Here is a 27607-nt window from a genome sequence, read left to right as displayed (position 1 = left end):
AGAAAACAAGCACTCGTTAATTTACTGTAACTTAGCCTCATTGCAATATCTTCATTTCCACTTAATAATTTTTTGTCTTTTTTTCTCCCCTGATTTGATTTAACAATACGATTTTGTGACTTAACTTTACTTTCATCTCCCTTTTCCTTTGCTCTTCCCCCCTCCTTTTCTTTCTTTTATTATTTCCTTAATTACATTTCAATCTTATCAGTAATATTCTTGTTGCATTTAATTACAGTAGGAACGGAGACTATTTTCTGCAGCTGCTTTATCCGCTCCCTTTTTTCTCCTTTATGTCCTGTTAATTGATTTAACCATTTCCATGATGTCATGACTCTAATTCTATAAGGGCCCAATCCACCTGGAAGCTCTCCAGTGCAAACCCTGTTGAAAAGAATGGCATCTGAGCAAGGCAATTTCCATAGGGTTTACCCCAGAGAACTGTCCAGTGGATTGGGCCCATAGCCTTTGTTTCTGCATTTTCTTTCTCTTTCTTTTTTTCCCTTTTTTGTGTGTATTATTTATTGTAACCTTATGCTCCTGGCACTTAACTGGCTGTACTTTTTCCAGCTCTTATTATTTCTTTGCTTTGGTTTTCATTACGAACCTACACTACTGCTGCTTTTGTCTCTTTCCACTCTTCCCTGTGAGGACTTCAAAAAGGACCAGCTAATCAAAGCTATCTGGGAAGAGCCCCCTCCCTGCTCCCAATTCTTGACTTGGCCACTTTGTAACTTCACCTGTTCCTTCTCTAAGCAGACATTACATCACATGATGCACGTCCTTAGATAGCTCATCTTAAAATACCAAAACCTCCGTCTTTCTCATAAAATATAAATGTGAACTTCTAATAGGTAAGATAAATTTGAATAACCTTGCTTCTGAAAGCTGGTGAATATATCAAATCATTTGGGTCCATCTACAGCATGACAGATGAGCTTTACATGGTGTATATAAACTATCCGGGTGCTTATTGATTGGTAAATGCTGTGTAAGTAGCTTGTAAGCTGAGATTCTTTTAAATTAATACTATGTGTTTTTAAAATTTTTTTACAAGCATTCTGATTTGCACTTGATGTAAGCAGAACTATAGACCATTTATTTTCCTTGCTTATATCAGTGTTAACACCTGTCACTTTATGCAACTCTACAGGCTGAAAAAGCTGCTTTGGGGGCCGTTTACTTGAACAGAAAGTAATAATCCTCATGCCTAAGGACATTAACTAATCACAGTCAGGGGCCAGGAAAATCTTTCTTCCCCTTGGGCATTTCCTTGCATAATTGTGTTCACTTTCCAGAGCCTTCCAGTAGCAGCAGTCCTTAAGCAAGATCAGCAATTGACTTATTGCTTTTCAGAAACATGGGATCTACAGATTTTAGTAACCCTAAAATATCCTTGCATTTGCATCATTTGAGAGATATCGGGATGATCCATTGCTCTAAATGTAATGCATAATTATCACACCTGCAGCAACGTGTAATGTTTTGGACTGTACTTCTGCGTGAGCAGTTGATAGAGCTGGCTTGCCTTTCTTCCTGCAATTCATACTGAGCAGCAGCCCTGTTCTTTAAAGAAGACTAAAAAAACCCCTCAAAATAAAAAACGTGAATAGAAGAGGGAATACAATAGACGGGGATGCTTGCGTGCAGAAGATCCCAGGTTCAATTGCTGGCATCTCCAGGGAGGGCTGGGAAAGTGCTAGCTGAGCTAGCTGAACCAATGATCTGACTGAGTACATAAGAACAGCCCTGATGGAGCAGGCCCATCTAGTCCAGCATCCTGTTTCACACAGTGGCCCACCACTGATATAAGGCAGCTTCCTATGTTCCTGAGAAAAGGATGCATAACTGTGCATTAAAACTGTTTTTAACAACACCTTTCTTCTTGAATATAAGCAATTAGAATATCCAGACTTTCAATCAAAGCCATACTGTATGCAAGGAGTGGTTGAGTCAGCAAAGTGTCCAGAGGCCAGGGCAGATATAATAGGAAGTCTCTGGATGCCTGCAGTTATGGAACAATAATAAATTTTGTACAAGCACAGGAAACAAAACGACATTCTGCATCATCCACTCTTCGTATTTCTAACCATTGAGTCTAAGATTTAGAATGAATTCACTGAGCATACAGCCTAACAATCAAGTTAAGCTGGTTGATTTCAATTATGCTTCCATTATCTCACTTCTTATCCTCCTTTTAATCTATGTTGCAATGTTCTGACCTTTACTCATATAGAATATATGCCATGGTTTTATTTTTCTTCTCCATTGTATGTAACACTTCCTATTCTTCAATATCCTTTGAACAATGCCATGGGAAGAATTGTACATTGTTCTCAATACCTCTCATTTACCCAGGGATATTAAGGTTGTATCTGTATCACCTTCTGTCCCTTTACTAAATGACCTTTAACATCATATTGCCATTTTGGTGGTTGCAGTTCACTGAGCCAATGTTCTCCAAAGAGGTACCACAAGAACTCCCAACATCTTTCTCGCATTAAAAAAAAAAATTATGTCAGATGGGATGATGTATATGTATATACCTGTCTGTCCAATTTGCTTCAGCATTGAATGGCAATCACCATTTTATTGCCTGCTTTAAACAGAAAGTGAAGTATTTCTGTTACTCTTACAGACTGCTTTAGACTTAACTGTCTTACACCTGATCTCTAGGGTGCATGCAGTGGCTTGTGTTGAACTAAATATTTGAGCTGACTGAAGCTTCAGAGGCCTCTTTAGATTTGGCTCAGTTTGATCTGATTCAGTCCAAGACAGACCAAATACATCATGGCTTGGAGCCGAAACAGGGTGGTTTGGGTTGATTCAGGTAGGCTTTGCTTCAGCCTTTCCTTGCTCTTTCCCCTGACCCTAAAGGTACTGTCCAAACCATGCAGAAGGCAATCTGGAGATATTTCATCTTACTCATATTTCATCTTATTCCTGGGAGGGAGCAGTGGTGGCTTGAGATTTAAAATACCTTCCAGCAGTATTTCATCAGCAATCCTGGAAATGGTATCTGAGAACTGTAGCATTTTCCAGGGTTGCAGCCATGGCCACAGTCTTGGAAAAGACTACTATTAAAGCTATCTAGGATGCTGACCATTACCTGTCCTCCTCTCCTCCCTAATATGTATTGTTCACCTTTATATTTAGTCATTCTGCTTTATACTATATTCTCTACACATTTTCTCATCACCAAAATTAGATTCACTGTCTTGCAGTTTCCCAATTACTTTTGCAGCCTTTTAATTAAATTCACATTATATTAGCTTCTTCCCAGTTCTCTGGTACTGAGGATATTACAGACAAGCTACTATGCCAAAGTCAAAGGTTCTGTTTCATGTTTCAGTCTAGTCTAGTGACACACTTTTTAAAAATGTGCATGTAAGAATATAAGAACAGCCCTGCCGAATCAGACCAAAGCCTATCTAATCCAGCTTTGAGTTTTCCACAGTGACGAACCACATGTCTCTAGGAAGCCAAGAAGTGTGACATGTATGTAAATAACCCTCTTCCATTGTTGTTTCTCAGCAACTGATATGCAAAGGCATGCTGCCTCTGCATCTGGAAATACCATGTAGCCATCAGGACTAGCCACTGAAAGACTTATCCTCCATGAATGTGACTTTCACCTTTTAAGACCATCCAGGGTAGTGGCCCTCACCACATCTTGTGCCAGTGAATTCTATATATTATGCACCATGTGAAGAAGTCCTTGTTATCCAACTAGATTCACACAATCACCAGGATCCTGGTTTAAAAATTAATCAAGTTGAGCTCCGGCCTCCGGCCTCCAGAGCTTGACATTGTAGGGATGCAGCGCTGCTCATGGTTCCCACTCCCAACAGCAGAACTTGGTCATCTGGGTGGAAGATGAGTAAAATAAGCCCCACCCGGTTGTAACAACCTCAATATCTTTTTGCAGTTTCCTTATCACGTCCTTACATTTCTTACATGTGATGTTCTTTGGTTTCCCAGATTTGGATGGTATTTCAGCTTCTTAAATAATCTCACATCTGGAAACATATGTTTTCTAATCCAGGGTTGCAAATCTTTAATTTTTACATAGCTGATGTTCTCTGTGTGTAAGCAGAAAGACATTATGGCATCATGCTCAGTCCTGCTCAAAGTGACAGGGTCCTGCAGGGCTGCTATGGAAGGCAATGTTTCCACTGGATTGTGTACAGATGTAAATTTCATTCCTTATGCAGTAGATGGGCCTAATGATCCCATTTCATTTAAGCATTCTCATCGGTCCAGCAAAGGGCTGTCAGCTTCAAATACAATTTTAAAATATAACTTTATTTATTCATTTTTTCCATGTTGTGTTTTGGGGTTGTTGTTTTTTTACATTTTCGGAACGGCTGCTCTCTGAAATGCTCTCTCTGCTTCATTGACCATTTTGTTTAATGGTGTATATTATTTCCTGGGGATGGGTAAGAATCAGTCTTCGGTGACAGGCAATGTCCAAAGCAAAATTAATCTTCCTGGCATGCCAGAGCTGCCTGTTTAAAATGTAGGGATTGGGGAGGATGGCAATTAGACTTATAAGTAGAGATCAATTTAAAAACACACACAACATTTCTCTATTTCTTGTCTGAGGCATCCAGCCAATGTATACACCCAGCAGCATCCCATGGCACAACTCTTGCTGGATTGCACCACTGGAAATAGCAGATGGTTGATCACATCAAAACATATCAGGGACTCTACTGTCCTATAACATTTCTCCTTGACCTGCTAGTTTTCTTTGAGCAGGGAGAATTGTTTCTGGGAAAGGGAACATTCAAAGAGGTTATCCCCAAAAGCTGCAATCTGAAATACAAGCAACAGTTATACCAGAGCTGTACAGCTTGGGCCTGCCAGCTGGTGTTAGACTACAGCTCCCGTCATCCCCAGCCACAGAGACCAATAATCAGGGATGATGGGAGCTGTAGTGCAAGAGCACGGAAGCGTCGAATTTGTGCAACCCAGAATTATACCATGTGGTTTTGCTGCATGTGCAGAATGGCTTGTAGTGAAACTGCAAACACTACCATGTGTGCTTGAGTTTTTCCTTGAGCAGCCATTACTCATGTCACAGTTAATTTGCATTATGATTATTTTTACAAAAATAATTTCTTTTAGCACATGGAAAGCATTTTTGTGGCAGAAATGGAGTTGTCAGTTTCTTTCACCAGCATTTCAGAAGAGGGTTGATAATAGGTTTCCTTTTCTTCTTAGAGATCCAATACAGTGCAGAGGACGACTAAAACTTGGGTCTGTTGCTGTCCTGCCACTTATCTTTTGGGACCCATTCACTTGGCTGTACTTTCACCCTCATTTATCAAGTGGGGCTACAAGGATACTTCTGATATGCCTTGCAGTATGTAATGAGAGGCTTCTCTAAGTAATTATTTCCATCATCAAAAGAGAGAGGAAACAAAATCAACCTGTAATGTCATCATATTGCATTTGCACATTATCTCATCTAAACCAATATTAACTAAAACCCTAGATCGATGAGAGTAGAATAGGTGCCTGCTAAACCAACCCACACACTATTACTTAAAGGCAGGCCTGCTCAACTTCAGCCCTCCTGCAGATCTTGGCCTACAACTCCCATTATCCCTGGCTATCAGCCACTATGGCTGGGGATTATGGGAGTTGGAGTCCAAAAACAGCTGGGGGCCCAAAGTTGAGCAGGCTTGGCCTAAAGCAATGTGGAGGGGTCAACTTTGCATTTGATTGCATCTCAGGGCTTGACCCCTGAATTTTCAGTGGGATTTAGGCTGGAGATAAATGCTAGTTTTTCTTTTGGCCCATGTCATTCCAGTTCAAACAAATTTTTCAGGTTTTGAAGCACTGTAAAAACTTGCAACACCTGCTTAGCAGAAGCCATCTTGCGATGAATGTATACATCAGGGCTGCACAACCTTGGCCCTGCAGCTGTTGTTGTTGGAGCTGTTTGGCCCTCCAACTCCCATTATCCTTGACTATTGTCCCCCTTAGCTGGAGGGGATGGAAGTTGTAGCCCAGCAACAGCTGGAGGGCCTCGGTTGCCCAGCCCTGATATACACTATAGGCCAGGGATTCTCAACGTTGGGTCCCCAGATGTTATTGGACTTCAACTCCCATAATCCCCAACCAAAGGTCACTGGGGCTAGAGATTATGGGAGCTGAAGTCCAATAACATCTGGGGACCCAATGTTGAGAATCCTTGCTATAGGCAATGGTACATCTTACACCACTTTCAGCATTTAAAAAACAAAAACACCCTATTATCTGTTTCAAGCCTCATATAATCACAGAGTTTAAAAAGACTCAGTCGGTCATCTAGCCCTGTGCTGTATGTTAGCATAGGTTTCCCCCAGCAAGAAACATCTCTGAACAGTGCCAATAACCCTTTTGGTGAGACCCTTCAGGAAATAAGGTCCCCAAACTCAAGGTAATGCAGACATTTTTGTTCCATTGCTGAATAACTTCTAATGAGAAAGTGTCCTGTCGTCCTAGAGCAACAATTGCCGATTGATTGAGCAATGAATGCTGAAATATGAAGGCTTTGTGAGCAATGTCCACATTAGTAATTCAAGTGGCCACATTCAAAATTGAGAACTTCGACAGGGGACAAGAATTTTCTTCTAAATTACTATGTAGATATATTAACAACCTGCTATTTGCAACTTGAGGTAATTAGCCATTTAAAAAAAAAACATAAGTGGACATGCCTCTTTCTCTATAAACTGATAGTATTCCTAGCAGACTTGGATTCTGGAGGCCAGCTATGCAAGCCTACCAGTGAGAAATGAAGGCATACCTCCCCTGCTCCCCAAAGGACATCTTAAAATTCTATCAACTGTCTTCCATTCATTCCTAAATATCTATTGCAAACAGCCAGCATGCCTTCCACAATTAGGCAAGCATCTCCCCACCCTCCTGAGTATCACAGGTGAGCTACTTGTCATCTCTGTTAGTCCAACCTCTCATGTTCTGTATGTCTTTCCTGAGAGTCACCAGTCTATCTGCTTTAAGGAAATCTGGAAATTGGGGGACGGGAAGGACAACCCCAGGGAATCGTCAATCAACAGCCTGCGCCCAAGAGATATATTCGGTTGGTTAGAATAACTGAGCAGCACCTGAGGGTAGCAGTAATTGGAATAACTGAGAGGGGAGAGAAGTGGGATGGGCAGTGGGATGGTACATTGTTGGAATCTCTCATGATGGTACATATTTATGTGGGGTGGAAAGGTATACTCTTTGATGGGCTTTTGGAAGTAAGTATTGTTTATATTCTTTAATTTGAACTCAGTTGGGGGGTGGAATGTTACTAAAATACCTCAGGGTGGGATGGGCAGGGAACAGCATAAGGAGAATGGGAAGGGTGGGCAGCTCCCTTCCTCCTAACAATCTATATGGCATGGTTTCCCAAACAGTCCTGCTCATATTGTCCTCTTTCTCACTCTGTGTGTGTCAGGCGCCCCACGCCTTTTTTTGAAAGACTAACACTAGACCATTCATGCAATGTGTCATTTTTACTAACCGACTAATGTACTAACACCCTAACGACTCATCTTTGCTTTTAGTTATTTTAATTAACAATCGTTCTGTTCACAATTTTTTAATTTCCTTTCTTCCCCCTTTTCCGCAAAGCACTCAGGCATTGGACACGCTATGGTAAACAAACTACATTGTCTGGTAGATATCATTCTTATTGTCTCTTTTTTTGGATTTGCCGTGTGTTACCTGCCTTTACCTCTCTACCCCCCACCACCCTGTTTTCCCTTCCCTTTATACTTACCTCCCTTTTTTATTTTTCTTTTGATTTTGCTGTAAACACCTTTTTCTCCTCCTTATTTTCAATTTTTATTTTTTTTAAAAAAAATACATTTTCTTTAAGAAAAAACCAAGAAGCAAACAAACAAATACAACAGTTCTGGAAATGGGGCTTGATCATCTCTTTCATTGGCTTCTTCACTTTCCTAGTTTTTTTAAAATATATATTTTTTAACTTTTACTCTATTTTTCCAATATCTTGCTAATTTTTAATTTCTTTCTTCTTTTGTCTGTTTCCTTCTGGATTTCTTTCTTTCATGCTCACTCTCTTTGCCTCTTTGTTTCTTTAGAATTTCTGAAGGTTTTAGCTCAACAACCATGTCAGGGCCTATAGTTTGTTGTGGTGAGGCCAGGCTTTTCCCCTCATACTTTTGTTGTGGCAACGGCTGTTGTAGGCAAAACTGGCCAGAGCTTTCCTCTTCTTTCCCAATTCATTCTAACCTCTTTCTCCTGCCAGCCTCCCATACTTGTTCTCTCTCTCTCTCTCTCTCTCTCTCTCTCGTTTCATCTTCCATGGCCAAAAGGAGCTCAGCCGGTTGTTTGTTTCAGTCCACACTCTGCATGGCATGTCCGCCTCTGGTTAAGCCCCACCTCCTTTCCCATCTCTCCTTACTATGTCTCAATCTCTCTTCCTCCATCTTTTGTCCCAGCCACTAATACAGTTTTAACCCAAGTGCACATCATTTTCACACCCTTCCTGCCCCGACTCCCCTTCCTCTCCCTTCACCCTCCATGTGTTATGGGGTTTGGATTTTGTTGGACTTCTTTCATTTTCTGTCATGGTTTGGATGGTTTTTCTCTTTAGTTTTGCTTTTGTTTTTCCTGTTATGATGACTGCATGCAAGTGTGAAAAAGCCAGTCCCGCTCTCTCTCTTTCAGAACCTTTCATTCTTTTCTTCTGGGCTCTGAATAGCACTGGCATGGGCGTGTCAAAGTATAGTGTGTGTGCACACTTGCTGTTTTTTCTCTCTCTTTCAAAATCTTTCTTCTATTCCTCACACTTGCTGGTGTGTGGTTGAGTTATCTTTCCCCCCTTTTTATATTAATATTATTTTCTTGCTGGTAATTCAGATGTTTGTTTTCCTTTTTTTTTTTTTAACTTTTTAAGTTGCGGTGGTGGGTGGGTGTCTCCATAGGTACATAGCATGCTCATCCATAATGTATTGAAAGTGAGATCCCTTCCCTCCCTCCCTTCCCTGAATGCATGACCGTCAGTGTGCCGTGAGCAAAAAAAAAAGAAGCAAAATCAAATATATCAACTTCGTCTTCATTAGTGTCTTTACTAACGATCGTAACTAACAGTAATCACTATGAATAACAACTAATTAATCATAAAATCAGCTCAGATAAGCCCTCTCTTCTACGAACAGTTCCATTTTCTGGCCTGATTAGGCAGAAACCAGCGTGGCACATAGAATAGCTCTCTGTGCCTTTATCTGCTGAAATAACAAAGGAGGTGACAGAGGAACCGACAAAAAAGCAGACCAGAAAATGGAAATGTACTGCACCAGCTAAACAAACTATAGAAAAACTCGTACTAAAAGTTGAATTAAAAGTAGGGGAGATGACTTGTTCTTCTAAGAACTGTAAGGTCATTGCTGGGAATTTTGTTTTTCTTTTCTTTCTTTTTTTGTTTTGTCCATTGTGTCCTTCAAACAGGTGACAATCTCTGTGGATGGAATCCTCACTACAACAGGCTACACACAAGAAGACTATACCATGCTAGGCTCAGATGACTTCTTCTATGTAGGTGGGAGCCCCAGTACAGCTGATTTACCTGGTTCTCCTATCAGCAATAACTTCATGGGCTGTCTCAAAGAGGTAAATATATTTCAGATGATGTCATTTTCTTGCTTGACAATGTTCTTCCTCAACCGCCTTTTCTGAGTTCAGCTTCCTGAATGTTACATCCAATTGTTGAAACATGTGCTTGCACATCAGATGACCTCTAGACCACGCTGACAAAAACAAAAAATCCACACATGTAGCCACTACTTTTGTGTTCCACAATCAAGCCTCTATCACAGTGAGCTTAACATTTTTCAAGCAGGAACCACTTGGGCAAAATACCTTAAAGATGAGAGCCATTTCTCACAGTGCTGGCCAGTAAAGAGCTCTAGGATGAAAGGGCTACTCTCCACTGTGCATGCCTTCCCCTTCCTGGTGTAGGGGCTCAAGATTGCTCCATTTCCCTCAAAGGAGCGCCACCAGTGCTGGGCAAAGTGCAGCACTGCATGCTGAGAATGGTCACATTCACATGGTGCGAGGGGGACTGTGTAGAGTATTCATTTTTGGCTGAAGCTTCACATAGGCCTGTTATAATAAACATTTAGTCAGGGGACCTCACTTACGGTTGGTGGGGGCTGCCACTGGTCCCCGGGCCTTCCAATGAAGAAAACCAGAATTTGTCATGTTAATTAGTTGTTGATTCAGCCACAAGAAGTCCTTAATTCTCATATACATTTTGAGACTGGGATAGGTGTTAAAGAGAAGTCAGAACAGAATTACAAGCAAAGCAGAAAGTGACAGTTGACCTAAAAAAACTGCAGATTAAAAATATTCACTTTTATAGCCTTTGTGTGTTGGGGTGGTGGTGGTTATAGACTGACCCACAGGCACATTTCTGAGACTGAGGAGGAAAATATAGCAGGCAATACTCCACAGGAAAGAACAAGAAATCATACAGAAAGAGAGGGAGAGAATGGGGGAGAGAGCAAAATTATAAAACATGGAATAAAGGTGAATAGCATTGTACTTCTAAGGAAAGATGAAAGAGAAGAAAATAAAATACTAGTAGTTGAAAAACCATTGATAAAGATATCCAGATATGGAGCGCAGCAGTTCTTTGAGGTGAGAAAAGAGGAACTTATACTGGAGGAATAATATGTGATTATTTATTTATTTATTTGTCTATCAGATTTTTATACCACCTGATATGTACATCTCTGGGCGGTGTACAGAATTTAAATATAGAAAGTCACAGATTAAAATCCATGAAACACAATAAAAACAATTGCATAAAACAGTTATTAAAACAAATTATTAAAATTAATTCTAATTAAAAGCCTGCAAAAACAGGTGAACATTATGAGGGCAGACTGAAATTCTGTGAGGTAAAAAGTGTTGCCAGCAGTGTCTATATTGAAGACAATGAACAGCTAGTGATTTAGAAAGTTGATAGAATAAACTCAGTGAAACAAAAATAACTTTATATAAAAAAGCAAAAACAAACATGTATTTGCATAGCCTTCTCACAAAAAAGCAGCACATTATATTGCAAAAGCATGGGGGGAGGGCACGGATTGGTATTCGGTTTAAGTTGAATTATCAGTTACTAATAATAGTCTAATACACGCTACCATAAAGGTATGTGTCGGGGAAGTTCATTAATATTTCTGACATAGTTTAAAGAGATATTTGAAAGTATTTTTGAGTAAAGAAAAAACATACCAAAAACAGTGTAAAAGGAAGCAGAAGGAAGCATTATCATGACATATATCAAGTTAATATGCTACATTTGTGGAAACTATTGAAGTAGGTGTACCTCTTCTTAGTAGGGAGTGTTCGAGTGCCCCCCCTCCACCTGGCTCTATGCCGTCACAGCCAGGAGAGGGGTGAGGATGGCCTTGCGCTCCTCCAGGAGATGAAATGACCCCGCACTCAGCAGTGGCAGATGCGCTCCACCCTTCCCACCTGATTGACCCCCCACTGCCATGACGGGGAGGGCCCTCTGAGACCCTCTCTATCCCATTCACCATTAAAAAGGATGTTGGAGAAATTTAGAAGCAGTCCAGAAAAAACATAAGCAAAGTTCTCATGATGTTTTTTTTAAAGAGAAGCATAGAACTGGCAGTGATAAGGGGGAAAACTTCATTTCAAGTTAACGCATTATTAACAACAGTTTGATGCGGTGTGATATAAAGATGCATGGAAAACAATAAAATGGGAGAAAGGGAGACATGTTCTAAAAGAGATTGACTAAAACATTGAAACTGTGGTGTCAGACATTAAAGATAGATTTTTATATATGGAAACATGCTAGACTGAGAGAATTATGGTAGCTTACATCCAGAAAGAAGAACGAACTATAAAAAGGCGGGGAAATGCCAAAAGGAAAGATGAGATAACTTCCAAGGCACATACATAATTAACAAACAGAGTAAACAAGAGAAGCATTATAAAATAAATCAAATTTATTACAGAAAGAGAATAGCAAAGCAAAATAAAAAGATGAACAGATGTGTACTTATCAAGTAGAAATAAGAAACAAAAATATAGAAAACAGCAATATGACAGTGGTTTTATTGAGGATATAGCTGGAGCACACAATATGCCTTACATCGAGAAAAAAGAAAGCAAGAAACACATGGAGCCCTACAGAGTGTCAAACAAATAACCAATTTGGTATAAGCAATTAGGGGTGTGCACAAAACTGGCTAGCCCAGTTTGGTTTGAGTCGGAATTGGACCCAAATAGGACCAGGCCAGTTTGGTTTTGCCCCCCCCCATCAAATCCCCCTCGGCTTGGTTAGGTTAGTGCGTCAAATTTTAAATTTGTTTTTTATCACTTATCCCCCTCCAGGGGGCTTCTTCAGAGCCACAGAGGGGTGTGTGTGTCTACGGAGGTTTCCCCTCCCCCCACCAGCCTTCCGTGTGGCAAAAACCGCCTGGTTTGGGTGTTCTTCAAGGCCTTCCCCCATCGCGGTGGCCATTTTGGAGGCCACCACATGTGTGCAAAATCCATCAGAGTCCATCACTCTCTGGGAGTGGACCATTTTTATAGCCCCCCTGCCCCCCCGCAGAGTGGTGTAGCCGCTGAAACTCTAAACCTGAGAAGGAAGTGATCTGACCATGACAAGGGCACAGATGACACACACTCCACTTACAAATCACCATCCTTCTGTCCAGTTAAAACAAAACCAAACCAGATCCTGATTGTGCCCCAATTCATGTGTTGGGCCAACAACATGTTAGGACAGCCCCATGTTTGTCATGGTGGCCATGAAGTCCTAAGCTACTCCAGACAAGGAAACTTTGGGATTGGAATAACCACCTTGGGATTGTTTTTAATAAAAGGCAGTATATAAATGCAACAATAAATAAAAAAATAAATAAAACCTCAGCATGGATGATGAAGTCACCCAGAACAAACATTCTGGAAGTCCTCAACACCAAATTCGAGACCACCTCCGTGAGCTCAGGCAGGGAGACAGCTGGGCAGTGGGGTGGGTGCTCCCCACTCTATCCCGAGAGCCCAACACCAGGTGCAAACACTCTGAACCATCGCTCCCTTGGACAGGGGACCTAGAGTGGAAAATAGAGCGTTTATAAATTACAGTGACACCCACCCCCTGGCCTTCCAGACTAGGCTGATGCGGCACTAAATATCCATGCGGACACAGCAGGGAAATACTAATCTCTTCCAGCTTCCCTACCCAGGTTTCCGTAATACGAACCAGGTCGGCCCCTTCCTCCACAATTACATTGTGGATAATAGAGATTTTATTCTGGACCGACCTGGAATTAAACAGCAGCACTAGCAGGACAAAGGACACATTGGTAAAGCAGCCAGGCACCCTCCCATTATGGGAATAGCCAGAAGAAGGGATAGGGATAAGATGTTGAACCATTCTTCCCTTCTTCTGATGCAAACAAGGTGAGAAAGCCACTGGAACACATGGAGGCAGCTGCTGGTACTGTACAGTCATTCACATGTTATGATGAACACAGGTACAGCAACACACTTCCTGTCTGTGCCGTGCATTTGAAGGGCCTGTACCCAGGTTAACTTTTTAAATGAATGCAAGTACAGTCATTCACACAAATGCATGTAGAGGTATGCAGACATCTGTACACTCATAAAACATAATGTCTGAATTGGGTTCTCAGCAGTGGAACTTGGTAGCTGTGCACATTTCCCCCTATAGTGTTCTTTGCGCAGGAGAGAATTAGTTCACCTTAATAAACACAATCAAACACAATAAATCAAAGCCAGAGGTCCTTTACCAACCTTGCTAATTCTAGAGATGATCCAGAAATGACAGAAAGCAATTTACTGAGCCATATGTAGAGAATCACCCTAACCTGTCGGCAGCACTGGTACCACAGAAAGGGTAAGAATATATGGCTTTTAAACATTAACACCATAAAATGTCTGGAGAAAAGTGCCAGCAAAATGAGTAACATTCATTAATGTTACCCATCAATTAATGTTACCCATTAATGTTAGCCTTTGGAACACAATTCCGACTGAAATAAGAGCCTCCCCATCTCTTACAACTTTTAAAAAGGCAGTCAAGACACATTTGTTCACCCAGGCTTTTAATTAGATATTGTTTTAATTGTATTTTAAATAGTTTTAACATTTTAAACTTTAATTGTTGAAATATTATAATATTTTTATCAGTTGTTTTTATTGTAAACCACCCAGAGACTTGTGTTTTGGGCGGTATACAAATGTGATAAAAATAAATAAATACATAAACAAACAAACAAACAAACAAATAAATAAATATTAAAGCAATCTTCCCTCTCAAACTCCTGGACATTTTGAATCCAGAATGACACTTTTACTATATCCTGGACAAGACAAAAAATTCTTGGGACAGTCCAGGCCAATCCTGAACATGCGGCAAGCCAGCAACCCTACTTACGGTGCTATTCAGGACTCTTTCCCCCTCTTTACATGTCATTTTGGCCATTCCTGAAATACTATATAACTCCAAAGGGTCAGGCTTGGGGATGGTTACCAGGTCTGAACCTTAGCATTTTATTACTATACAGTAAGGCTATTAACTAGGAATGTATACAGAACCAGCAGGGGATGGCTCGAAGGTGGAGGGGGATAACCTTAAGGGTATGGGAGGGTGCTGTTACCCCTCCCACCGTGATTCCCCCGCTGGCGCTGCGGTTTAAAAGGGTCTGGCAGGGCGGCAGAGTACTTCCCTGCCACCCTGTTGCCTCATCAGACTGAAAGTGACCAGAGGTGTTGGGTGCACATGCGTGCAATGTGTGCATGCACACCCAGCACTTCTGGTCACTTCTGGTCCAAAGAGGCAATGGGGTGGCAGGTATGCTGCAGTCTTGCCGGACCCTTTTAAACTGCAGTGCTGATGGGGGAAACGTGGCAGGAGGGATGAGAGCACCCTTCCCTGCCCTTAAAGGTATCCCCCCCTCCACCTTCAAACCGGCTCGAATGTCGGTCCACGGAACCGGTTCAGCACTCCTAGAATGGAGCACCAAACGGTTCCGTGCACATCCCTACTATTCACATGAGCAGCCTTTCCCAGGCTAGGGCACCCCAGCCAGTTGTAGGCTGCTTGTGTTCAGCACCGGGATCAGTGTCAACCCACCTACCTCTGCCCACTTGCCTAATCCTAGTTTTAACCCTGGCCTTTAGCTGGGGTTAAGGGTACGCGCGCACTCTTAACTCTGGTGCCAGGGCCATGTGCTGACTCCGGAGTTTCCCCCCATTGTGCAGACTCCTGGGGGTTTTCCACACTGAACGGTGCATTGTGGGATATCTGGAGGCTAGGACACATCATCCAGCTGGCCAGCCCATGGTGTGTGTGGAAGCATAGGTGGGGCTACCGCCACTGCAGAGCCACCCCCACAAGCAGGGAGCCACCTCTGGGAGAGCCAGTAAGGTGCCCTTTCACATGTCCCCCCAATCCATTGTTAGGGAATCCCCCCCAGCTCCCTTTGTTTGTAAAGGGGAAGCCTTACCAGATTCCCCTTTACAAGCAGGGCCATCGAACCGGGTTGAACCAGTTCGAACCCAACCACTGCTGATTCTGTTGAACCAGCTTGCTGACTGGATCGCTCGGTACAAGTTGGGTTTGAACTTGAACCAAACCACCCATTTCGGTTCGGTGCACACCTCTGTTTGGGAAACCTGATCTTTTAATTCATTTATTTACCATATTTATATACCACGTGATATTTGTCTCTCTAGATGGTGCACACAATTTAAAACATAACAATTATAAAACAGAGTAAAAACAATTAAAACCATTTCACAGAATAAAAACAGTTAAAACAATTTCATGGGATAAAAACAATTAAACAGTTTAAAATTAATTGCTGTTAAAAGCCTGAGAAAAAGGGGAAGGTCTTCCTAAAAGCATTCCGAGATGGAGAAGCTCTTATTTTGACAGGGAGCATATTCCAAAGCCCTGGGGCAGCCACAGAGAAGGCCCAGTCCCGAGTCCCCACCAAACAAACTGGTGGCAACCGTAACCGGATCTCCCCAGATGATCTTAATAGGAGGCAGAGTTCATGACAAAGAAGGCGCTCTCCTAAGTACCCTTGACCCAAACCATTGAGGGCTTTATGAATAATAACCAGCACTTTGTATTTTACTCAGAAACATATTGACAGCCAGTGCAGTTCTTTTAAGATCAGTGTTACATGGTCCCTTTGGGTGTTCCCAGAGACCACTATCTGCCGCATTCCTTAGCAATTGTAGTTTCCGGACTACATACAAAGGCAGCTCCAAGTAGGATGCATTACAGTAGTCAAGCCTGGAGATTACCAGAATATACACCACTGTTTTATCATTTTTATATGTAATCCAAAATGGCAGGAAATCAAAGAAAATATTTCCTCATATTGACGTCCAGAATACATTGTGTTTTCTGTTCAAAAATAAATAAAAATGCTGAATCTCTTAGGGACTATAAAACTAATGGAAGAGGTTAGGAATTGCTTCTGTCACAGAGCTTCAACAACAACAAAAATTTGTCTCAGGTACACATTCTTCTTACTTCGGGCAAAAGCTTGAAATTATGTGAGGCATATCCCATTCAGGGATTTCAGCAGAAATCACAGACTAGAAGAAATCCCCACAGTTCACCAACAGGGTGAGATGTACTCTCCCCACCCAAGTGCAAAATATACACACTGTGATTCCCCCCACCCCGTAGTTCCCAAGTACTTGTATATTGGCAAAAATTAGCCCTAGAGATGGGTTTGTGTGTGACTAAAAAAAAATGGTTAAAGAATAGTAAGATATAACTTTTAACCAAAAAAGGTAGTACACAAATTTTGACATATTAAAATATTGATCAGTTTTTGGGGAAATAATTGATTGACTTTCAGCTACTGACCCTGAAATTTTAACTTCTATGTACATCCAATAACACTCCCTTCGCCAAATCGCTTCTGCCCTATGTTTGAAGACTATGCTTCTCTTTCAGAGTTGGTGTGGAGGATTTCCTTGATGAGTTTGAGTGAAACGCTTGTTATTAATTGTCATTAGTAATTGACATGAATATATAATGGGACCTCTGATAATATTATTTACTTCCAGAGTTTTCCTGTATGACTAACATAAGTAAGAAAAGTAATTAGTTTTATCAAAACACATTTTGCTTTCCTCAGAATTCCTCAAGGTTTTGACCAAACAGAAACTGGTGAATTTGCTGCAAATTTCCTCATTAGGCAAAACTCAGTAATAACACATTTGCACGAGAAATGTTTCTTGTCTTATCAACACTATTTGCTTCCTCCAAAATTCTTCAGATATTTCGTCTGAGCAGGAACCTTCAAAATAATTCAGCTCGAAAATTCAGTTTAGGCAAATTCATTTTCTCTAGTTCAGTCATAGCATGCCCAGCAATAGTGAAAGGGCCAGGGACCTTTAGGTATGAGAACTGGGATGCAGAATAGGTTTAACATATGCACACAGGAACAAACAGCCTGTTATCCTCTACCTAGAATTCCCTGCACCCTTTCAGTCTGGTCTAAATCCTGCAATGGATTATCTTGTGATTAACCCAGGGTATAGTATTCTAAATTATGACCTGGATCAAGGAATGGATTTCTCACACATGCCCCTATACATATTAGGCATGAGCCCGGACCGGTCCGGAGGCCATTCTGAAGGCCTCCGGACTGGTCCGGACATGAGGGCGGTCCGGCGGTCTGGCACTGGTGTGGGGGGGCTCTTTAAGGGTGGGGGAGGGTGTACTTACCCCCCCCCGCCACGTTTCCCCCACTGGCGCGTTCGTTTTGAAAAGCTTTTGGGGTGGCAGGATACCTCCCTGCCGCCCCTTCCCCCAGTTGTCGGCAAAAGGCTTCAAAAAGCCTTTTGCACGTGCGCACATTGCGTCTGCATGTTGCGCGTGCACGTCACGTCTCTGTGTCATAGACGTGAAGTGCGCGCGCGACGTGCGCACGCACAAAAGGCTTTTTGAAGCATTTTGCCGACGACTGGGGGAAGAGGCAGCAGGGAGGTATCCTGCCGCTCTAAAAGCTTTTCAAAATGAACGTGCCGGCGGGGGAAACGTGGCGGGGGGGAGTACACCCTCCCCTGCCCTTAAAGAGCCCCCTACACCAGTGCCCCTACCGCAGCTCCACGGTTCCGTGCACATCCCTAATACATATTGGTGTTTGCAAAGTGCTCCTGCTGGAACCTTTCAATGACAATCTGCCATATTGTATTTTTATTGCATTTAAATTTTATTTTGTTAGCTGCATTGAGTTGCAGTAAAGACATGATATTATTATTATTATTATTATTATTAATAATAATAATAATAATAATAATAATAATAATAATAATAATTCGATTTCTATACCGCCCTTCCAAAAATGGCTCAGGGCGGTTTACACAGAGAAATAATAAATAAATAAGATGGCTCCCTGTCCCCGAAGGGCTCACATTCTCAAAAGAAACATTAGACAAACACCAGCAACAGTCACTGGAGGGTACTGTGCTGGGGGTGAACAGGGCCAGTTACTCTCCCCCTGCTAAATAAAGAGAATCACCACGGTAAAAGGTGCCTCTTTGCCCAGTTAGCAGGGGATATACGCATCTTAAATAGATAAACGAATATCTCATCTGTATGTAACAGAGAGGGAATGAGGTGGAAGAGCCATCCTGTCCTGATTAGCAGTTTCTGGTACATTGGAAATGAAAGAGAGCACACTTTCCCCTTCTGCTTTGGGGTATCATATCTCAGCCACTCCTTCCCAGCATGCCATAGTACTATCCTCTCATTTGGAGTAGATATCTCAGAATCTCATGAACACATTACTCCCACTTGTATTTCAGGGACGATGTTAGGGATGGGCAAACTGGGCAGTCTCCCAGAGTGTCTATCTGAAGGGCAGAGGTGTACCTAGGTAATTTTGGACCCTGGACCTAAAGGCTTGTTGACCCCCACCCCACTGCCTCAACATTTATTTATTGTTAAATTTATATACCACCTTTCATTAAAAACGATCCCAAGGCAGGAAAATAAGTTGCAATGCACTATTTTTTTAGACCAGAGCATGCTCAGGGAAAGCAAGTCTGAGGGGGGCGGGGAGAGAGGACAAGCAGGGATGGGAGCCCAGGCAGACCCTGTTCGGCCCCACCCCAGAGGACCCCCTCTGCCTGGTTCGGGATCCCTCAAGTGGCCTGTCCTGTCTTATCTGCTGAGGGGTGAGCTGTCTGGGCCACCTCCTTTTGCTGCTCCTGCTGCTGCCACCACCTCCACGCTTCCATCCCTCACTTGGCCCCAATGTGGCATGGAGGAATTGGGGCCAGAGCAGTGGCCTGGCTGTGCATGCACCTTTGAGATTGGCCCATGGTGCAGAAGCGGCAGTGTGCCAGAGATGCAATCCCCAAGTTGTGGCCCGTGCTAGGGGGAAAAAAATGCCTGGTGCTGGTGGGCTGAGGATGCGCTGTTACTGATGGGACTGCCCATGCTGCATACTCATTTGTGTGCACACCTAGTCGCCTGGCACAGTGTGGGCCAGTGGCGGGTGGCATGGCCTTGAGAGAATTTGGGGGCCCCCAGGGTGTGCAGGGGACTAGACTTCCACCCATAAGTCCTGTCCAAAGGGCACCTCTGCTAAAGGGGGCACCAAACTGAGTTGGGTGATTTGCTGTTTACTGAGTAAATTGTCTGCCGTGAGCTAGAGAGAAAGAGGGAGATGTCTAACTGCAAAGACTGAAGAAGACACTGCAGATCATCTGTGAGGCTTCAGTGGGAATTCAGAACCCGAGCAGGACAGCGCAAGCAGCAATTTACTGAGAGGAAGCTCTGGGCCCCTTTCATGGGTATTGCTGAAAAATCTGGGAACTACTAGGTTTTGCAGCCCTGCACAAGCCACAGAACATGGCAGCACAGATAAACTAACCACGGGGAGGTGGTGCTAAAGTCACTCCTTGTTCTGGGTACTATTTGCTTTAGGGCTGGTCCTGCTTTTTATGTCTACACATAAAAAGAACCACGTTGGATCAAATGAGAAGTCCATCAAATCCAGCACTCTGAAGCTCAGAGCGGTCAAACAGTTGCCTCTGGGAATGCCACAAGCAGGGTGTGGAGCCATAGCCCTCCTCTGTTGTTGTGCCCACACCCCACAACTGGTATTCAGAGCTGTCCTACCTCTAAACATGGAGGTTTTTTTATAACCACCTTGATTAACTGCCTTCTCTATTAATGTGTTGGCTACAATGTTCCCTCTAACAGGGATTCCCAGATGTAGTTGACTCCAACTCCTGGAATCCCCAAGCAAAAGCCATTGCAGCTGTGGATTCTGGGAGTTGTAGTCAACAACATCTAGGAATCCCTGTTAGCCACTGGTTGGTTACTACCACCACCACCACTATTTATATACCGCTTTTCAACAAAAACAATTCTCAGAGTGAATTGCTTTTACATAGAAAAGCGAACAATAAGAGCCCAGTTCAGACATTATGCTGTACAAGTGTACGGATGTCTGTACACTCAAACATGTTTATGTGAATGACTGTACCTGAGTTCATTTTAAAAGTGAACCTGGATACAGGCTCTTCAAATGCCTGGTACAGATAGAAAGTGTACTGCTGTACCTGTGTTCAAGTTAACATGAGAGTGACTGTACCTGTGTACAGATATGTACCTGTGTATGCATTGTACAAATGTTGGACATGACATGTGAATGGGCCTAATGAGAAGCTGGTTTCCTGTTCCCAAAGGACTCACAGTCTAAAAAGAAACACAAGGTGGACACCATCAAGAGCCACTGGAGGGATTCTCTGTTGGTGCTGAATACGGCCAGGTGCTACCCCTAACCCCCGGTCATGTAATATAAAGAGAATCACCCCTTTGAAAGGTGCCTTTGTGTCTACTTAGTAGGATTGTTTTTAAAGAATAACCATCTAAGTTAGTGGCCATCACCAGATCTTGAGGCAGTGAATTCCAACAATTAATTATGCATTGTGTGACAAAGTATTTCAGGTGTCTAATAGCAGGTAATAGAACAACTTCTACCAGTTCAGACCTACCATTGGGGTGTGTGTCACATATTTGAATGTTCCCTATGAGAGGGAAACTAGCAGGGCAAGAGCATTCAAAAAGTGCTGTTTCCATCTGTAGTCTGAATTGATACCAGTGTGCTCTGTTCCCTCGTTCCCACCTCTTTCTGTTACATATGTAGAGCTGGCTTCTTTCAAGAGACAATTCTGACCACCGTCTCTCCCCTCTCCAACTGGAGTAAAAGTAGCAAGTAGCAGAGTGGTTGAGATGGCAGATACAGAAGAGGGTGCAAAAAGAGAATTGAGATGGCATAATTGTGCCCATTAAATCCATGCCTCCTTTTCTGATTATTAGCCATTTCAAACATAATGGTTTTTGCATCCAGTCTCTGAACAGATGATTAACGGTTTAATCTCTAATAACTTTACGTTTTATGGAACCCTGCTAGGACTCTGCATCTGGTGAGCCAAGCTATTTAAAGCTGTGTTAATTCTGTTAATTGCTCTACGTTTATTTGGATTGCTGGCACCTGCGGGCTTTTGGATCATGTTTCGGGTTTATAGGCTCCCTCTTCCTTGCTGAGGAAAATGGAGAGGACCATTTTCCTCAGCTAGAACCAATAACCTTGGTGGAAGGTCCTGACTAAAATGCTTGTCCTCAAGACTCCCTCTTCCACCACAGCTGAAAGCAGTGATTTGCCACTCAGAGCGCCGGATGTTGGCTTGGCTGGGGTAGCAGCCATCCTGTTTTGCATGCATTTGCTATTCTAAGGAGTTGACAGCCACAGCAGCAAGGAATGGAGCCAGAGTGTTTAAAAGGCTGGGCAGTTTCCCCTCTTTATGTCACATATCTCAGCTGTTGGCTATCACTCTGTTTTTCTCTGTGCAAGGTGCTTGCTTGGGCACTTAAAGAAACAGATGTGCGAGGAAAGCCTTCTGGTAGTTTTTTGAGCTAAACTGTGAAGGAAACTTGAATTACAAGCCAAGTGAAGTCTGTTAGCTTTATAGTGAATCCTGATGACTTGAAATTGAAAGATTGTGAACCAGAAAAGCTACTGGAAACACTGGTGAGCAGAATATGCTGCCTTGAACCTCAAGTGGAACTATATGGTCCATTTTTTGTGAGTGGAGGAACTTGATGAAGCTTCTTAATCATGGATTTTCTGGTAAGGCTTAGATTCAGTTGAACTTGCTGCCTCTGCAGAGTAAGGGACCTTTTAGAATAACCTGCCCCTAGAGAGGTGGGTGAACTCTGGTAGACCCTTAACAGCTCTCGGAGAGTTTCCTGCTACCATTAGGGGTGAACATGAAACCAGTATGCCTGGTTCGGTTTGAGTCTGAACCGGATTCAAACGGAACTGGGCATGCTCGGATCCTCTCCCTCCCCAACATACTACCTGATTTGGCTTGAATTCAAGCCGGTTCTAAACAAAACAAATAATTTTTAACACTGCCATGGGGGGTTGTCTCTGGCAATTCCCCCTCCCCTCCCAGTCTCCAATGAGCCTGGTTTGGGCCATTTTAGTCCAAGAGCTGGGGTGAGTGGCAAGAGACCATTTATATTCTGCTCTCCAAGGGGTCATGGGGGATTCACTGAACATGGTATCTTTCTGGGCCACCTGACTGGGATGGGTCTAGGAGGCACAGTTATGTGGTGAGTCCAGCCTTCCTTGAAGGGCAGGTCTCAGAAGGTGATGGTGAGGGATTAGGTTCTTAAGCTCATGTCCTCTGGCTTATGTAGACGGTTCTGTAGAGTTTCACCTAGTCTTCCGTGCTGTTTAACAACTACACAAAAAGAACATAAGAACAGCCCTGCTGGATCAGGCCCAAGGCCCATCTAGTCCAGCATCCTGTTTTGCACAGTGGCCCACCAGATGCCACTGGAAGCCACAGGCAGGAGTTGAGGGCATGCCCTCTCTCCTGCTGTTACTCCCCTGCAACTGGTACTCAGAAGCATCCTGCCTTTGAGGCTGGAGGTGGCCCACAGCCCTCTGACTAGTAGACCTCTCCTCCATGAAGTGGAGGAGAGGTAGAAACTCTGGAGATATGGGGTGCAGAGTCTACCAACAAAATGTTGGTAGAAACACTGGAAATATGGGATGCAGTGTGTTCAATATGCTGAAGATAGCTAGCTCCATCCAGGGCCAGCTCAAGGGTTCATTTGGGGGGGGGGGAATTCTGGAGGCTGTATCGAAAAATGCCCCTTTCTGGACATTTTTTTGCATAATCTTGTCAAAATATTTGTCATCTTTGTCCAAATATTTTTTCACTCACTTGCAGCTTCACTTGCCTTCAGTGATGCCATCACTTCAATTAAATTTGGGAATTTTTTTCCAATTATGTGTGTGAATTTCAACTAGGGCTACCTGACCTGAGCCCTGGGGGAGGAGTGAACTAGAACTTGAACTAAAATAAATAAAATAACCCAGAATGATCATCATTTGCAGATTAGGCCCGTGTGCTACAACTTAAAATTGCACAGTAGCACTTCTGTGCTCCTAAGGCCTTTATTTCTAATGACTGTAGTGTTGCAGAAATGCAGTTGTTCGTTTTTAAATAGTAGTGGATGATGCCTTAGATGCCACAGGCATTGCCGTAGATGTGTAAAGCAGCATGTGAGCCATTATAACTTATTCAAATTTTTAATTCCAAGCTGATCCATACTGAATGGACTCATAACATCTGCTCCTATCCATATCATTACAAGGATCACATGGCAAGTTAATGTGGGTCTTTTTTTAAGCACTTCATATAGTTCTAGCAGATGGAGAGGGGCATCAGATTTGGCAACAGAAGGTAGCGGGGTGTTGCTGGAGCATGCAGTCAGATCTAAGCTAAAGATGAGTACAAAATCTTGAACAGATTTACAGGTTAGAATTAACATGTCAGTTCACACAACCATAAACTGGGTAGGAGATCAGTCCTGCCTGGTTTCGGGGAGTTGAGTATGCCCCCAGGGCTGTTCTCATGACCATGGAAAGTTGGTTTATAGAGATACAAACTTGCTTTCCATGGTCGTCTGGCCTCATGGGACGCCTGCATACTTGCCCCATTTGGACCTGGTTAATCCAACTTTATTATCCAGATGCAAACCTAAGCGTGGGTGGGTGGGGGAGCTCCACTCCTACCTGGGTGTTCAGTTGTCTTGTGTGTCCGATCCTGGGGTTTTGCAGGTCTGGCTGCTGGTGGCCATCAGGACTATAGATTCCTGTGGAAAGTGTGGCCAGGCAGAGCAGAGCCTCTGCATTGCTGCTGGCTGCCTCTCCGCTATCCGTGCATTGCGTTGTATGATATTGGATGACTTCCCCCCTCCTGATCTCATTTTGGGAGATTGCTGCCATACTGCTCATGTGAGTGCACGAGCGGTGGAGCCCCAAAGAGGTTCTGATCATCTGGGGAAAGGCAATTAGGATCCTGCCTTCTCTCCAGACCAGCCCACTTTGGTCGTGTGAACGACCTTCCCATTTTGTGATTGTGTGCGAGATAAAAACAAGATTGGAGCCAAGGAGCTTGTTCATCTGTCAACCTCCAGCTGGGTAGGATGAGCACGCCCTACCCAGACTTCACCCCTAGCTTCTGAATAAGGTAGGTGGAAAAATTGTCCTACCCAGCTAGGGCTTGAATGATGATCAAGCTCCCCACCTCCTACTTTGTTTTTATCTATAGCACGATTGCAAAATAGGAATACTTCCAGCTCCCGAAACTGGGTAGGACTCGTCTCCTACCTAGTTTATGATTGTGTGACGTGCCTCAACTTACATTTTGGTTTCGGAATGAGACAAATAATTGTAATAACCACATATATGATTGACATCAAAAATAAAAAATAGTGAAACCAGAGAAGTCTTTTGATTACTTTGGATCCTGTAACAGAATTTACAAAAATGGGAATATTATAATATGGGCAACTTGTCCTCAGTTTAATGAGATATCATGCAGTTCCTTGATATTCCCCTTTACATTTTCTTCTATACACTGTCCTAGAAATGGCCATGTTTTGAAATGATGCATCTCTTTTGAAGAGTACAAAATAAACATATCCTTAAGCCCACACCATCCTAGCCAGAAATAAACAGTCCACTTTTATCCTTAAATTTCAGATTGGGAATCTCCAAAGTGAAGGCTGAATCTGATGAGGTGATTCTGGCATTTATTTCCCTGTGGCTTGCAAGCACATAAATGACTGTAAAAGCTGATCATTACTGTCCAAAGCACTCCCTGTTCAGAGCTCTCAGCCTGTGTGGGGTCGTCCCTTCCTAGAAATTGTTAAAAGCAGGGAGCATTTTTTGACAGCCTCAAATCAGTGGACTGGCGCTGAGTAAAAAAGGGGGCTGATGAGGGACTAGCCCACTGAGACATACTTTGGAGAATCATAGATATTAGCGGTGGCAGCACCTGCTAGGCCCCCTTGTCCATCTTTTTCTTGCCACATACTCCAGTGTTCTGTTCACTGTATTAGTATGAAATGTTGCTGAAAAAAGCCATTGAGTCCAGTGTTTTGCTTGCTCACTTTTCTATTTCCCCCCATTTCCACACAAGAGAATGGCAAATAAGAGTTCTTCATCCCCCTTTAACTGGGCTTATACATTGCAACTTATGTGGTATCATGAGTTGCATTAATATTGTACTTAAGCAGTAGTGGCTGATGTGGGCGGCGGTGCGAGGCACCTTTAAGAGTAAAGCAATCAGTGCTTACCTCTGCTCTCGCTGCACCTGAATGCTGCTCAGACCATGTCAGGATAGATTTCCTGTAAGGCAGTGCTAGAACAGAAAGTGCAAGTCACTAATGATGTAACTCAGCTGACAAACTGCAATTAGGTAGAGTGCAATTAAACAGCTGACAGAGTGCAATTAAGCAGAGGTTATGTAACAAGTCATGTGAGTAAATGAAACCAAATGTGATTGGCTAGGGTCAGTATATATACAGACCCTATGTAAGAGTCCTTTGTCCACCTTGTGACTCACATCACACTGTGTACCTGCTGCAGCAATCTATGTTCCTATATCACATGTATCTGACTTCTGGACCGGCTTTGGACTCTGCATTTTGTAAATATCCTTCAACTTAATACAACTTGGCTGTGATTTTACTTGCGTCTCTGGGTGTTCTTACTAAGACCTTGCTGAGGGCTAACAACTTTGATCTTCAACTACTGCGCAGTTCCAACAGAGCAGCTGCGCACCGCCCAGCACCCCCTGTGGTCAGGGGCGTAGCAAGGTTGTAGTGGGCCCAGAGACAAGATTTTAAAATGGGCCTCCACCTCACTGAAGCTCAGCTCACGAAGTAAAGAAATCTTAAATGAGGCTGAATAGCGGTAACAAAAAGCATAGCAATCCTAAATTATTTTTTTAAAGGTTTTGTAAGTTGTGGACAATGCAAGTCATTTAATGGTACTAGAGAAAGACATGCTGTTCTGGTAGCTCCAGGTCTTAACACTAGCATCAGTTTCAGAGGATGAATACAACAGAAGGAAGCCCAGGTGGGTGCGTGGCTGGGGGAGTCAGTCATGTGACTTGCCTCTGGGGTCCCTCCCCAAGGCAGTGGGCCTCCAGACAACTGTCTCCCCTTGTGCTATTATAGTTACGCCCCTGCCTGTGGCGGGGGTCACCTCCACCACTCACCTTGCCGCCAGCAGGGGATCAGTTCCATGGAGGCCAGGTGAGTGGCGGAGGCAATCCCCTGCTGCAGGGGGTGCTGGGCAGTGTGCACAGCCCTGTTATGACAGTGTTCTCCTCCTCAGCCTCCCCTGCTCTGCCCTTCAAATAGGTGCCAATCCTGTGCATTACAGTGGTGCTGTGTGAAAACCCACAGGGCTCTTGGGAGAGCTCACTAGCCTGAGACTTGGCTGCTTCTGGCTCATCAGCCAGTAGGTAGCTGGTGCCACAATGTGACCTTTTCCCTAACCCTGTGTTGGGTCCCTCTCTTTGCTTTCCTCTTCTTTCCTGTTTCTCCTGGATCCCCTTGGCTGTTTATGCCAGGGGTTCCCAACCTGGGTTCCTCCAGGTGTTGCTGAACTACAACTCCCAACATTCCCAGCCGCAATTTATTGTGTCTGGGGTTGCTGGGAGTTGTAGTTCAGCAACACCTGGAGGAACCCAGGCTGGGAACCCCTGGTTTATGGAGTTGGGCAAGGGACTCTCCTCCTGACAGATGAACTCAGATGTAGTACAAGTTTCCTACCTTCCTAAAAGTATGATTGTAGCAGATTATAGCCTTTGTCTCAGAGCAAGCTTACTTGAGGGAAAGAAATGCTGAACCATCACTGCTGATGGGATGCCTGGCTAGGCTTTTCCTAAAACTATCCTGTATTGTCGGTAGGTACAAAATGCTGCTGCCACCACCCCTTTTGTCTACAGAAACTCTCTGGGTTTGGGGTGGGGTAACCCAGGGAAAAAAACCTCTCTTAATTTGGCCCTTGGACAAGTTAAAAAACCATCCATGTGCAAGCCTACATGTGGTGAGAAAACTGATAGCTGCTGAACATTTAAGGACATGTTTGCACCAGAGAAATTCCCCTTCGCCGCCGCCCCCTTTTCCTGAATTAAAAACCAACTCGGAGGGGCT

At 43.3% G+C, this 27607-nt stretch overlaps 1 protein-coding gene across 46 annotated transcripts in view; it reads left to right on the top strand.

Moving 5' to 3' along the window:
• NRXN3 (neurexin 3) overlaps nt 1–27607 on the top strand; it is a 1829497-nt gene that overhangs the window by 511635 nt on the left and 1290255 nt on the right. For 37 of the 46 annotated variants that reach the window (XR_008306051.1, XR_008306106.1, XR_008306104.1 and 34 more), the window contains 2 exons: nt 7633–7656; nt 9475–9636. Coding sequence is in view for 41 of the 46 variants with exons in the window: in XM_053245247.1 (XP_053101222.1) it covers nt 7633–7656; nt 9475–9636 (186 nt within the window). In the remaining 5 variants the exon portion in view is untranslated. The remainder of the gene's footprint in view (nt 1–7632; nt 7657–9474; nt 9637–27607) is intronic. The other 9 variants (XM_053245083.1, XM_053245187.1, XM_053245177.1 and 6 more) reach the window with 1 other exon arrangement.

The sequence above is a fragment of the Hemicordylus capensis genome, chromosome 1 (assembly GCF_027244095.1).
Source record: "Hemicordylus capensis ecotype Gifberg chromosome 1, rHemCap1.1.pri, whole genome shotgun sequence".
Lineage (NCBI taxonomy): Eukaryota > Metazoa > Chordata > Lepidosauria > Squamata > Cordylidae > Hemicordylus > Hemicordylus capensis.
Note: the sequence above shows the minus strand (reverse complement) of the source record. Positions and strands in the feature narration are given on the sequence as shown.